This window comes from Panthera tigris, chromosome D2 (assembly GCF_018350195.1).
Source record: "Panthera tigris isolate Pti1 chromosome D2, P.tigris_Pti1_mat1.1, whole genome shotgun sequence".
Classification (NCBI taxonomy): domain Eukaryota; kingdom Metazoa; phylum Chordata; class Mammalia; order Carnivora; family Felidae; genus Panthera; species Panthera tigris.
The window spans coordinates 19,962,042-19,974,847 of NC_056670.1; the positions used below are offsets into that span (position 1 = coordinate 19,962,042).

The 12,806-nt window shown below is 36.0% G+C and overlaps 1 protein-coding gene across 9 annotated transcripts in view; it reads left to right on the top strand.

The window, feature by feature from the left end:
- The window catches only part of BICC1 (BicC family RNA binding protein 1), a 285,342-nt gene that overhangs the window by 252,854 nt on the left and 19,682 nt on the right, over positions 1–12,806 (top strand). For 8 of the 9 annotated variants that reach the window (XM_042960566.1, XM_042960568.1, XM_042960570.1 and 5 more), the window contains 9 exons: positions 160–291; positions 2,710–2,896; positions 4,736–4,897; positions 5,499–5,695; positions 5,833–5,965; positions 6,493–6,649; positions 8,625–8,790; positions 11,426–11,465; positions 11,905–12,059. In XM_042960566.1, the coding sequence (XP_042816500.1) occupies positions 160–291; positions 2,710–2,896; positions 4,736–4,897; positions 5,499–5,695; positions 5,833–5,965; positions 6,493–6,649; positions 8,625–8,790; positions 11,426–11,465; positions 11,905–12,059 (1,329 nt within the window). The remainder of the gene's footprint in view (positions 1–159; positions 292–2,709; positions 2,897–4,735; positions 4,898–5,498; positions 5,696–5,832; positions 5,966–6,492; positions 6,650–8,624; positions 8,791–11,425; positions 11,466–11,904; positions 12,060–12,806) is intronic. The other variant, XM_042960567.1, reaches the window with a different exon arrangement.

The following is a 12,806-nucleotide window of genomic DNA, read 5'->3' on the forward strand; positions in this document are numbered from 1 at the left end:
GTTTTCTAAGCTTTGTTAAAGTATGTAATTTAGCTTTAATACTTGGGTTTATTCTTTAAGCCCATAGAATATTGCATTATTTGTAGGCACGTTAAGTTATCAGATGTTTAAATGAGTAATGTTTTTACCTCTGACACTCTCTTTTGTGACATTTCTTAGGGTTGTCTTCCTCTTGTGTTGATGTTTGATATGAAGGAAGAAATTGAAGTGGACCCACAGTTCACTGCCCAGCTGATGGAACAGCTTGATGTCTTCATCAGCATTAAACCAAAGCCGAAACAGCCAAGCAAGGTGGGTTCAGAGTCCAGACCCAGAGCACCACGTTCCAGCTAGTTCTGTTTTCGTATAAATGTTATTTGCATATACACGGAATTAAATATTCCATATAATATATATATCATTATATATTATACTTAGTTATTTAAATACATAAATTTGTACCATTCATTATTGATCATCATTTTATTTAAATATGGGTTGGTTTTGGAGTCCATATTGAATGACCATTATTTTTTACAAATATATGAGAAGAGAAAATATGTTTTTATTAATTTGCAGTCTGGTAACTTTCAGCTTTGTTAAGTTATCAGAGAGTTAAGGCTAAACATTGTATTAAGTATGCATGTGTATGTGTACATATCCAGTGCAATTCAAAAATATTTAGCTTACGTACTCTGTGAGCCACTCTGCTGGACCTGGAGATTTAAAGAATAGGTGCCCAATGAGAAAGAATGAAATATGGCCTTTTGTAGCAACGTGGATGGAACTGGAGAGTGTGATGCTAAGTGAAATAAGCCATACAGAGAAAGACAGATACCATATGGTTTCACTCTTATGTGGATCCTGAGAAACTTAACAGAAACCCATGGGGGAGGGGAAGGGAAAAAAAAAAAGAGGTTAGAGTGGGAGAGAGCCAAAGCATAAGAGACTCTTAAAAACTGATAACAAACTGAGGGTTGATGGGGGGTGGGAGGGAGGGGAGGGTGGGTGATGGGTATTGAGGAGGGCACCTTTTGGGATGAGCACTGGGTGTTGTATGGAAACCAATTTGACAATAAATTTCATATATTAAAAAAATAAAGAAAGAAAGAATAGGTGCCCATTCTCTTTAAGAAAATAAAGTGATAATAACGATCAAAAGTAAATAACGAAGTATTCTCAGTTCAGCCTTCTTGGAACTTCTCCTCTAAGATCTTGCAGAATTTCAATAATTACGTGTATAGTCAAAATTTAATAGGATAAACCTGATGATGTTAAATGCTAGTGAGAATGTGAGGGAAGAGGAATGTTCCTACATTAATGTTTGGTAAATTGGCACAGCCACTTTGAGGAACAATAGCGACTGTCAGATCACACTGAAAATATTGATAGCCTCGACCCCCCAGTATTTATGCCTAGTTATACACCCTGAAGAGACCTTTGTACCAGATGTCAGAAGACAAGAAGCAGGTTGCTTCTTTTAACATGTACTAATGAAATCATTTATGAAAATTTTTATTCTAGTAGTTAAAACACGTAACAGTTATGCTTTCCATTTTTTAATTTTTGTTAATCTTGTTATGTGTATCATGGTGTATGTATAATATGTATCATGGACAATTTTGTATATATGTAAAATAACATGGCATTCAGTGTCTAAAGAGAAACAATCATGCCTTCTTCAAAAGTAAACTTTAAAGGAAAAGATAGGACCGATTCTAAGTGAGCCTAATATAATGAGTTTAGAGTTAGAGAACAGGACATTAATTTTATGTATCTTGAAGCTTCATGCTTGACTAATTTGAGTTGACTGAAGTCACTGTAGATACCAGGACTAAAAGCTAAAGACAGAAGAGATTTTGTGCATATAAAGAGGGTCAAACACACGAGAAACTCCTGGAGCTTAGTAAGAAATGAGCACAGATCAGGGGAAAATAGATTGTGAGAATTCTAAAGCCTTGTAGCATCCCAGGGCTATTTAATTCTTCCTAGCTGGCCCTGAAGCTGACTACTGCATTAACTGCTTTCTCAGTCACAAATTTTCTTTATTGCCCATTTAGGCTCTCCCTCTTGAGTTCACAGTTCCAATTTTCTAGATGAGTCCATTGAGAAAAAATATATTGTTTAGAAATTTATTTTACCATAAGCTTTGCCATAGATATGTCATCAGTGAGGAATAGTGGTACCTTAAAGTCTATTAGTTAACTAGTAGGCTATAAATGTCAAATGTAAGTGACTGTTATTATGCAGTCTGTATGTAGTGACTAGTTTGATTTGTTTTGTAAAGATGAGATAAAGGGCAGAAAGCCTTAATGTAAAAAAAGGCAAGTGGACATAAAGAGAATGGGCTGTAGATGCGAACGACCTGAGGTCCAGTCTTCTCGCTGCCCCTCCAGCTAGGCTGTGCCTGTGGATAGGTCCCTTATCCTCACTAAATATGAATATTCATTCCCACCCAGAAGGTGTCTGCCAGGCATTAAGATGTATGTGCAGTTTCAATCACAGTGCCTGGCACACAGGACATACCGAATAAAATGTCACTAACATTTTATGGTTTTACCAAAAGGAATAAACATAAGAAATAAGCAGTTAGAATTTTTAATTGATTTTAAAACAGCATTGATTCCCTGACTGGAATCCTTTTTACCATATTCGTTTCTCACCCACCTCCCAATACATTGTAGACTACTTGCATATCACCTTTTTCTTTCCCATTATGTGTTTTCATAGTCTGTGATTGTGAAAAGTGTTGAGCGAAATGCCTTAAATATGTATGAAGCAAGGAAATGTCTCCTCGGACTTGAAAGCAGTGGGGTTACCATAGCAACCAGTCCATCCCCAGCATCGTGCCCTGCCGGCCTGGCATGTCCCAGCCTGGACATCTTAGCTTCAGCAGGCCTTGGACTCACTGGACTAGGTATAAAATTTATTATTATAGCGCTTCTCAGTCACTGGGGGATTGCTTAGCCAGTTCCCTTTCTTTCTACCTTTTGGGGCTACATTTTAAAGGCTTTTTCTCTCATCAGGCTGTAAGATCAAGTGAAAAAGCAACAAAACTCACATCAATCCATTTTGGGTTTTTTTGTTAGAATATAGATTTTTGTTACTCAGATTCTTTTTATTTCGGCATAAATAATCGAGGCCTGTTTTATTTTCAGTGGCTGTGTTTGTTCTTTTAAATTAAGAATGCCATTGAGAGTGAAGTGAGCAGGCTAACTATAATTTATGTGTTTGTTCTCTCTTGCATTTGCAATATTGCCATCCATCCCTAGAGGTAAAGATTATCCAGTGTGCTTTTCAAAAAGTAATTGCAGATCTGTATGAGGGGTAGGGAGAGGGGGAAGTGAAAGTGAGCAGAACCCCCAGTCACAGAGGTCAGAACTGCCTCATCCAGATGCAAAGGAAATCTAGCCTGCGGCCACCAAGAGGGGCAAATGGACTTGTATTTATATCTAAGGTGAAGAAGGTGAAAAAGAAAAATAGAAGATGAAAGAGCATCACCCCTCAGTGCCTTAGTTCTTTGCGAAAGTGAGGTGAGGCGTTTCATGGTTGTGACGATATGTACTGCCTCATTTATGGATTTCCATCTGACAGGCTAAAGTTCATTGCCATGTTGCAGTTATGCTAGTTCACTACTTTCTTGCACATTTTTCAGTAGCCTTAATATAAAAAGTGAATGTAATAACCCTAGAAAATCATTCTGCCTCACTCAGTGTTGATCTGAGACAGAAAAAATACTCTCAGCATTCTGTAAACTTTTTTCCTAATGGTTATTTCATGCTTTTAAAATTATAATATGGTTATAATATAATTAAGATTCCAAGTACCCCTGTCTAGGCATCATTACAGTAAAGACAGACTCTTTTTCCTTTGGCCTCTAATCTCCCAAAGTTGTCCGTTCCACTGGAGACCTGGACAGTCATAATAACATATGCATGTGAATCAGGAAGTGGCAGGTGAGAGAATTTAGCCGGAACCAAGTTGTTCCTACACTAGAGAGAAAAAAGTGAGCAAAGATTCAGTTACTCAGGTTTTTAAATGTTTTCATGTCTGTACCTATCCTGTAATACTTAATACTTTAAATATTCCTGGAAAATTGTATACAATTTCATATTTTACTTTAGAATATATTTTAAATGCCTGAAGGGAAATTTTCATTACTTAAATCAAACATTAAATCCTTTAAACAAGCAAGAAACAAAAAATCGTTTCTGAGGAAAGTTTCATACACATTGAGATGGAGTACCAGAGAGGTTGTTTTGACACATGAATGAAAACTGTTCCAAGTGGCTCGGCCTATCCACAAATGGGCCAAATGAAGTTATTCTGCTGCAGGAGAACATTCCCCTGTTCTCTGCTAATTGCAGGTGGTTTGAAAAGAGTTAGTTTGGAAACCGAAAACAGTGAGTTATGCAGAGAAATAAAAATGAGCTTCCACTTGAACAGAATTTGGTTCATCCTGGCTAGTTGAGATGAATGCAGAGCAGCTGGCAGTGCTCAGGGACCCTGATCGTTTCCCTGGTTTGCACACACCTATCTCCCATTTTCTGACCAGCATATGTTTGTGGATAGTCTGAGTTCTGTGTCGGAGTTGTATCATGCAATATTTCACGTGGATGTTTGAAAGAAGGTAACCTGTTCTTTATATTTAGAAAATATCAGATTATATCTGTGCATTCCAACTGGCAATATTGGTGCCATCTGTATTTTCAAATCTTGAATTTTTGCATATTGACTTTACATTCATTTATTGCAGGTCTTTTGGGGCCTACCACCTTATCTCTAAACACATCAACAACCCCAAACTCACTCTTGAACGCTCTTAATAGCTCAGTCAGTCCTTTGCAAAGTCCAAGTTCTGGCACCCCGAGTCCCACATTATGGGCACCCCCACTTGCTAACACTTCAAGTGCCACAGGTGAGTATAATTCAAATACAGTCAAAGGCATGCATTCTTAGGTATCAGTTTTTAAGTAAAATTCACTAATGGCTCTGTTTCCTTAGAGAAAAATTATGGTTCAAAGCATACTGCAGGTAAACACAAATTCCCCAATGTGTAAATTAGTTAAAATGAAGCATGACAAGCAGTGGGTTTTTCATAAAAGTGAAATACAGTGTTCAGACCTGACAAGCAGATCAGGAAGAAGAGTGCGATGAGCAGGAAGCAGTGGCAAAGACACCAGAAGGTCACTGACCTGGTAATTAACAAATGTAGGTTCCATTCGGACAGATGTGCTTGGTAGTCATATGGACATGCTAAATCTAGCTTGTTTCCTCATCGGTACTATGAAGAGCTTACATTAAATTTTCTCTAAAGTCTTGTTCCATTTTAACATTATTTTGTGTTTTTATAGTAATGTTAAACCTTTTTACAGAGGAGGTATCAAAATTGAATTCTCTTCTGAATTTATAGCAAAAAAATGAGGGGTATTTTTGTTTTTCTGAAAATAATAAAGTAATGTTTGTTGAATCTGAGTTTTTTCCGGTCTAATATCTGTCTTCATGAAATGTTGTTACAGGTTTTTCTGCTATACCACATCTTATGATTCCATCTACTGCCCAAGCCACATTAACCAATATTTTGTTGTCTGGAGTGCCCACCTATGGGCACACAGCTCCATCTCCCCCTCCTGGCTTGACTCCTGTTGATGTCCATATCAACAGTATGCAGACAGAAGGAAAAAAAATCTCTGCTTCTTTAAATGGACATGCACAGGTAATGTCCTTTGCTAGAGTAGTGTGATCTATGCTGTTTCTAAGAGATAAGCCACTGGTAATATGTTTACACTTTCACCTGCAATGAATTTTAGAATTGTGACCATATCTGTATGTTATTTTCTATTATTATTTTAGTCTCCAAATATAAAATATGGTGCAATATCCACCTCATCACTTGGAGAAAAAGTACTGAGTGGGAATCACAGTGATCCATCTAGACAAACAACTGGACCTGAGCAGGCATCTCCCAAATCAAACCCTGCAGAAGGTATCTTCCCTTCTGAACTTCAGCCTGGTCTGTTACTTGGATAAAGGGGGTTGTAAAAAGTCTCTGCAGTGATTTCAAGTTGGTTTTGCTAACCAGTTATGACTCATCTTGCCTCAAGGATGCAGAAAGACATCTTGAATAAAATTCCAAAGAACATGGAAAAGATAAACTGAAAAACACTTCCCACAGAAAGAAATCACTTCCCATTACATTGGAACTTCCTAAATTGAAGTGTAATTATGTAAGAGGAAGGCGTCAATTTACTAAATGTACACACATGATTTTTTTCCAAGTAGAGTTATTTCTTTTTTTTATAACCCTTTCACCCCTAATAATCTTTTAAAAATTATGAGGGTCTCTCTTCATATTTCATCTTGGGTGAAATTTGAGACAGCTTGAATTTAAGCTGCCTTCTTTGCAGTTGAAAGCTGGTATGCCTGGGTCTTCCTAGAGTTGGGTTCTGATTTGTTTCTGTCATAAGTGGTCGTTGACGATAAGCTGACACTTTCACTTTATCCCTTCTGCAGGTTGTAACGATGCTTTTGTTGAAGTAGGCATGCCTCGAAGTCCTTCCCATTCTGGGAATGCGGGTGACCTGAAACAGATGATGGGTCCCTCCAAAGTTTCCTGTGCCAAAAGGCAGACAGTAGAACTATTACAGGGCACGAAAAACTCACACTTACAGTATGTATTTTAATCTTTAAAATCCCTTGATCCTTTGAAATAAAATGTAATGGGCTGAGTTTGTTTTAATCAAGTGGATTTGATCTTCTTCAAGAGTGTTTTTTATTTTTCTTTATACTTTTCTTTTTCCTTTTAAAAATTGTATTAAGGAATAGCATCTGGTAATTTTCACTCATGTCTTCTCTACAACTGGCTAGGTTTATATCTGGGTCTTCTAAACCCATCCCTATTGTTCTGAAACTTTAGCAGGGCAATATTTACTGTCTGATTTTTCTGTTAGAACTTTTCCTGCTGTGAATTTTCTATTTTGCTTTGAGTCTTTAACTTAAACTCTGGCTTCCTTATTTCAAGGTAGTTAATTGCTAATTTTGATAATAAATATTTCACAGTTTCATGATTTTATTTATTATAAACCACAGTGAGTACAATGTATTAACTGTAACTCTCCTTACCATAGCACAGTTACAGACGTGTTATCCTTACTCTATTTTCTTTTCCCATTTACTTTATTTTCTTCAAATAGACAATCTATTCATACTTCAAAAATACAGTGGAAAGCTTCTGTGTTTAAAGGTTTTGCTCCCATCCATCTCCATCCACCCAATTTCCTCTACTGTCTTACTAGTTTTCTTGTATATCCTTACAGAGGAGAATATCTTAAATATAGCCTTTATATTTTTATTTCCTCTTTTTCTTACCAAATTTTTTTTTTGCTTTTATAAACCCTTTTGTCAGTTAATTACTGTTGTTCCCATTTTGTCCAAATCTGCTTTATCTGTGTTTTTCTTCACATGGTACTAAGAGCCACAGTGAACATTATTCAGCATAGGTTAGAGAGGTAAATTTGCTTTTTTCCCTGTATTGAAGCATTTGAAGGGAATGCCTTTTCCTTTCATCATTAAGTATGTTCTGAACTTACCTCTCATTTGAATTAAGCTGCAACCTCCAGAACAGTCTCCCTGCCTCCACCCTCTCAGCAGCTCAGTCAGTCCTTTATTTCCTTCCAGCAGTTTTTTGAACACACAAGTCTCATCTTATTACACTCTGGCTTTAAATGCACCAGCTGTCCACATTACCTCCTTCCTTTCCTTTGCTTGTGCTTTTCTCCTGTCCTTCATGCTGGTAAACCTGTAGATGCCCTTTAAATTCCAGTTCTGACGTCCTATGTGAAGCCTTTGTGAACTTTTGTCAGCAAACAGAGTTCATTGCTCCTCCTTTTCTGTTCCAATAGCCTGTTATGAATTCTTCTGAATCCCCTGGCATGATATAATAGTGAGTGATAAAAGAAAGAATGAATGAACAGATCAGCTCTTTGACTAATAATACTGTTTCTTATTTCTCCTTTACTTAAGCTTAACCTGGAATTAGATTTGAACTTGAGGTGCATTTGTATAGGGCATTACCAATCTTGTAATTCAGATCATTTTTCCTATTTTACGGAGCCGTTATGTTCATCCATGCACCCTGAACAGGTGTTGGAAATACTTATTTATCTGCTATCTGTATCTTATTAGATTTGTTAGCAATATCATATGCATTTCACATACACAAATTGGATCATCTACATGCCTTCAGATTGACTCTTTTTAGACTGCGCATGCATGACTCATTGCTATCTTCTTGATATGTGCAAATTAGAAATCTTGTCTGTGTGTCTATTCCATATGTACCATATAGAATATGTCATACATACAATGTTTATCAAAGTGTATCATGAAATCATTTCAACTGCAGCTCTAGAGTCATATGCTTGGGTTCAAATTTCAGCTTTACCATTTATCAGAGGTATGACCTTGGGTAAGGTACTTCCCTTATCTGTCTACTACTTACCTCAGAGAGGGATTGTGAGGACTAAATGAAATAATACATATAAATAGCTGACAGTGGTATAGATGTATAGTAAATGTGGCACATAGGGGATGTTCAGTACATTTGTATATAAATATGGAGTGTTAAATTCCAAACTGTTTCACAGCAGTACTGACAGACTGCTCTCAGATCCTGAACTAAGTGCTGCAGAAAGCCCTTTGGCTGACAAAAAGGCTCCTGGAAGTGAGCGTGCTGCTGAGAGGGCTGCAGCTGCCCAGCAGAACTCTGAAAGGACTTGCCTGGCCCCAAGGCCATCATATGTCAACATGCAGGTAATGGTAAAAAATGAGAGAGTCTTCCAAATGTAGGAGGTTGGGTTAGGGAATGGGAAATTCAGTGAATGGTTAACAGTAGAGCAGAATTAGGGGTTCCTTCTGCATTGTAGTCAAAATTAAATTTAAATGTATACACAGTAGTTAAGAATTGGTATGCCATAAATGTTAAAAATGAAAAGCAGGAGTTAGCTTAACCAAGAAGAATTCTTTAAAATACAATATTAAAATTGACATAAAATGTTTTACATCACTGTATCTTACACAAATGACATCACTTATCGGCCACTTAAAAAAGTTTACATACATGTGAAAGCTGTTATTTTTAAGTATTACTGCCTCATGACTTAGTCTTGGGTAAATATAATATTCTTCTATCTATTTAATGGAGATGATAAATTTAGTGTCATTTAGATAGTTATAAAAATAACTAATCTGAAGCTTTAGGTTTTTGAAAGTAAATGCTAAATATTATTGATAACTATGTTAGTTGAGAGAATTTTATGATTATTTCCTAAGCAGGGATATTCTTTCTATCCATTTTTAAAGTATTAGGCTAGTTATTCAGAGTGGACTATTGATCATGAAATTTGAAAATTTGATTTCCGTGTAAACTACAATATGAAAGGTAAAGATTTTGTACTTTGTGCTTTCAGAGATTCGTATAAACATCCTATTTCAGTATCAGAATTGCTAGGTAGACTTTCCTACTTCATAGTAAAAGATGTGTTATCCACAACCCTCCCCGAACCTCCCAAAGAAGGGCATAACTTTTCACAGAATCCTAAAAACAAGCTATCACAGGTATGTCAAAGAAATTAACTCATGGAACTAAATTATACTTTTATGATGTTAGTGAAAGCTACAGTTCAGGCCTGTTTGTTTTTTTAATCCTTCACATTTGAACATTTTTATGAGTTTTTAGATAAATGTTTTTATAAAACATTTACATTTTCTCTGGTGGATTTATTTTAGTTCACAAATTAAAATTTTCTTATATAAGCAATTTCTAATCCCCTATATTATCCCTTTTTCTAATTTTTGTCCATCTGGTGCTTCTTTTCTTTGTAGATGTAGGTTTACATCTACAGTGAATCATTTTCATGTTCCTTTCTTTTGGGATGGATAAGAATGTTCTTGGTGATAGAGTTTCAACTTAAATAGATTTATTTATGTCATTAATGAAGAGCTAACTTTTAAAGTCACTAAGAACTGAATGATAATAGTCACCAAGCATTGACAGAGGGAGAGATTGAAGACTTAACTGATGATTCCTGCAGCTAAAAATGATCTCTGTCTCCTGACCATTCTTGGAATGCTGTATCTCCAGCTCTCTCTTCACACTTTTCTCACTTCCTAATTTTAGTTGTTTCTTTTACCCATCCCCACTAAGATTATACGTTTTGAGGGTCTAGACAATTTTTGATGCATTGTTATATTCTTCCACAAAGAGCAGCACAGTCTCTTTAACCAGAAGACACTCAATAAATATTTACTGAACAAGTGAATTTAAGATCTCCCCACACCTTACCGATAGACATTAATCATTACAAGTTGATTTTAATTCCCAAGGCCATTTTAGACCTAGGATTTCAAAAACATTATCGACCTGTGTTATCTAAAAACCTGGCTCTCCTGATTTACTGTCATGTTCTTGGAGTTAATCACACATCCTGGTTTGTCTGGATGAGCCCATTGACTTTTATAATTCTGGCCTAATTTTTATGTGTAGCACATTTCACTCTCAGAAGTGTCCTGTTTCAGACTGCAACATACATGGGCACCCTATATATGATGGTATAGTCCTCCTGGAGGAAGGGTCAAAAGAACTCTCCCTAGTTGGTTCTTGGCCCTCCTGGTAGGCCTTTGAGACATTCTTAAGTCTTAGCTATCCCCTAAATTGGAGAGCTGAGAACACTGAAGTAGCATTTGAGATGTAGCTATGTCTGGACTAATTTCTTCAAAATGCCCTGCCTTGGTCCCTACTAGACATGACTGACTGAATACTCATTTATTCAATATGAATGGAAAGAATGAATGATGACCTCCTAGTCCTGTACAATAAAAAGTAACTAGGTTTAATTTTATTGTATTGCTTAATGTCATTACAGATCAAAGCTAGACATTAGTCATTTATCCCACTTCAAAAGCAAAGAGTATGCCAATTAGGCCAAATAATTTCTTAAGTTGTCTTAACATCATCCCATTTCATGCCATCCTTTACTTAAATGAGGAGAGGATGTACAGAAACAAAGAGGCCAGTAGATAACCAGAAAGCATTTGGGAGATGCGTGTTTTGAAACTTAGCTCTAATACTTTTAGGTTATTCACTATACTTTAGCATATATTGGCCCTAGTGCATTAAATACAGTAAGTAGGATATTTTTTTCTTTTGAAGGAAAATTTCTAAATCTATCACTGTCATGTCAGAAGTAGTTAATTTATTCTAATTAATTAGTTTGAAAACATGTTGAAATGTATCAGACTTGCACTGGATTCACATTGTGGTGCAAAGCTTAGCATGTGTCCCAGGCGGATTCATGGACTATAGTCAAAACCTTTGTTCGTAATTATGGAGTGTTGGCATGACATTTGGATAGACTGGCAATAAAGATATTTTCTGTTTTATTTTCAGGCATTTGACTATGAACAAAAGAAACTATTAGCAACTAAAGGTTTGTGCTATATTAATGATCTATATTAATATATATTAACATAATATATAATTATATATAATAATATTAATATATATATATAATATATATGTTTTTAGTAGAGCCATAAAAGGCTTTCTAGTATTCATGTTGAATTGAGCAATTGTACCTTCATAAAAAGAAATTTAGAATGTTTAGGTTCAAGTTGTACACATTTTGTTGAGGTTGAATGTATTTTGTTGATTAGAATAGCATGAGATCAATTAAGAAATAATGTAGCATTTTTCAGTTTACTTGGTATTGAGTGTTTTATGAAGCTGTTTTAAGGTATTTTATGTTAAGAAATAATTTTCAGTGATAATTTCTTTACATTTTATCAAAGAAACAACATTCATCAATATTTTATTTAAGAAAAACATTGAAAATACCAAACATTTGTTTTATGTTCTGTTTCCCAAAGCTATGTTAAAGAAACCAGTGGTGACGGAGGTCAGAACACCCACAAATACCTGGAGTGGCCTTGGGTTTTCTAAATCCATGCCAGCTGAAACTATAAAGGAGCTGAGAAGGGCCAACCATGTGTCCTATAAGCCCACAATGACAACCACTTTTGAGGTTTGTACAGTTGTGCCCTACCCATTCTTCCTGTCTGTTCTTTCAGCAAACAAGAGAGGTACCATTCTTTATTTACATAAAGAGAAGTCGTTAATGGTGATTTGTTCTAATTTCTATTCCTGTGAACATGTTGCTATCAAATTGATTCAACGTAGTATGTTACTATCTTTATATACCTTCTTTAAAAGTTGTTGATAAGCTGTTACAGAGATGTAAATTTGGATAAATGTGTTTTTGTTAGGGGGAGAAAGTGTCATAAATGATAGAGCAGGGCTGAGATTAAGCAAAGGACAGATGTACTATTCCATAAAAATATATAAAGAATCCCTTTATTTAAGAGTATCACTAGCAGGCACCAAAGGGGAAAAAAGCAAATATTCAACAAAAATAAGTTTTCAGATATGAGTTAAATATTCAGCATGTTCAGATGTGCCAGGAACACAGCAGGAAGTATCATAAACAAGAGCTCCAAAATTTTATGTTTCCCAGATGTTGGCTGCACTGCTCAGGGTGAGACTGGGAAGCTGGCATCCTTGCCACATGGGGAAAGGATCCAGCATTCCATACTTCTCAGCCAGGCTCCACGTGACTTGCTAAGCAAGGCCTTTTCAATCTGACAGTATCAGATTTTGGCTGTAAGCCTTTTGTGAGCCAGGGTGGAATTAGAGTACACACATGCATACACAATACTGGGGATAGAATGCAAACCCAAACGTGGATAAAAATGATTAATTCAAGAATCACAGT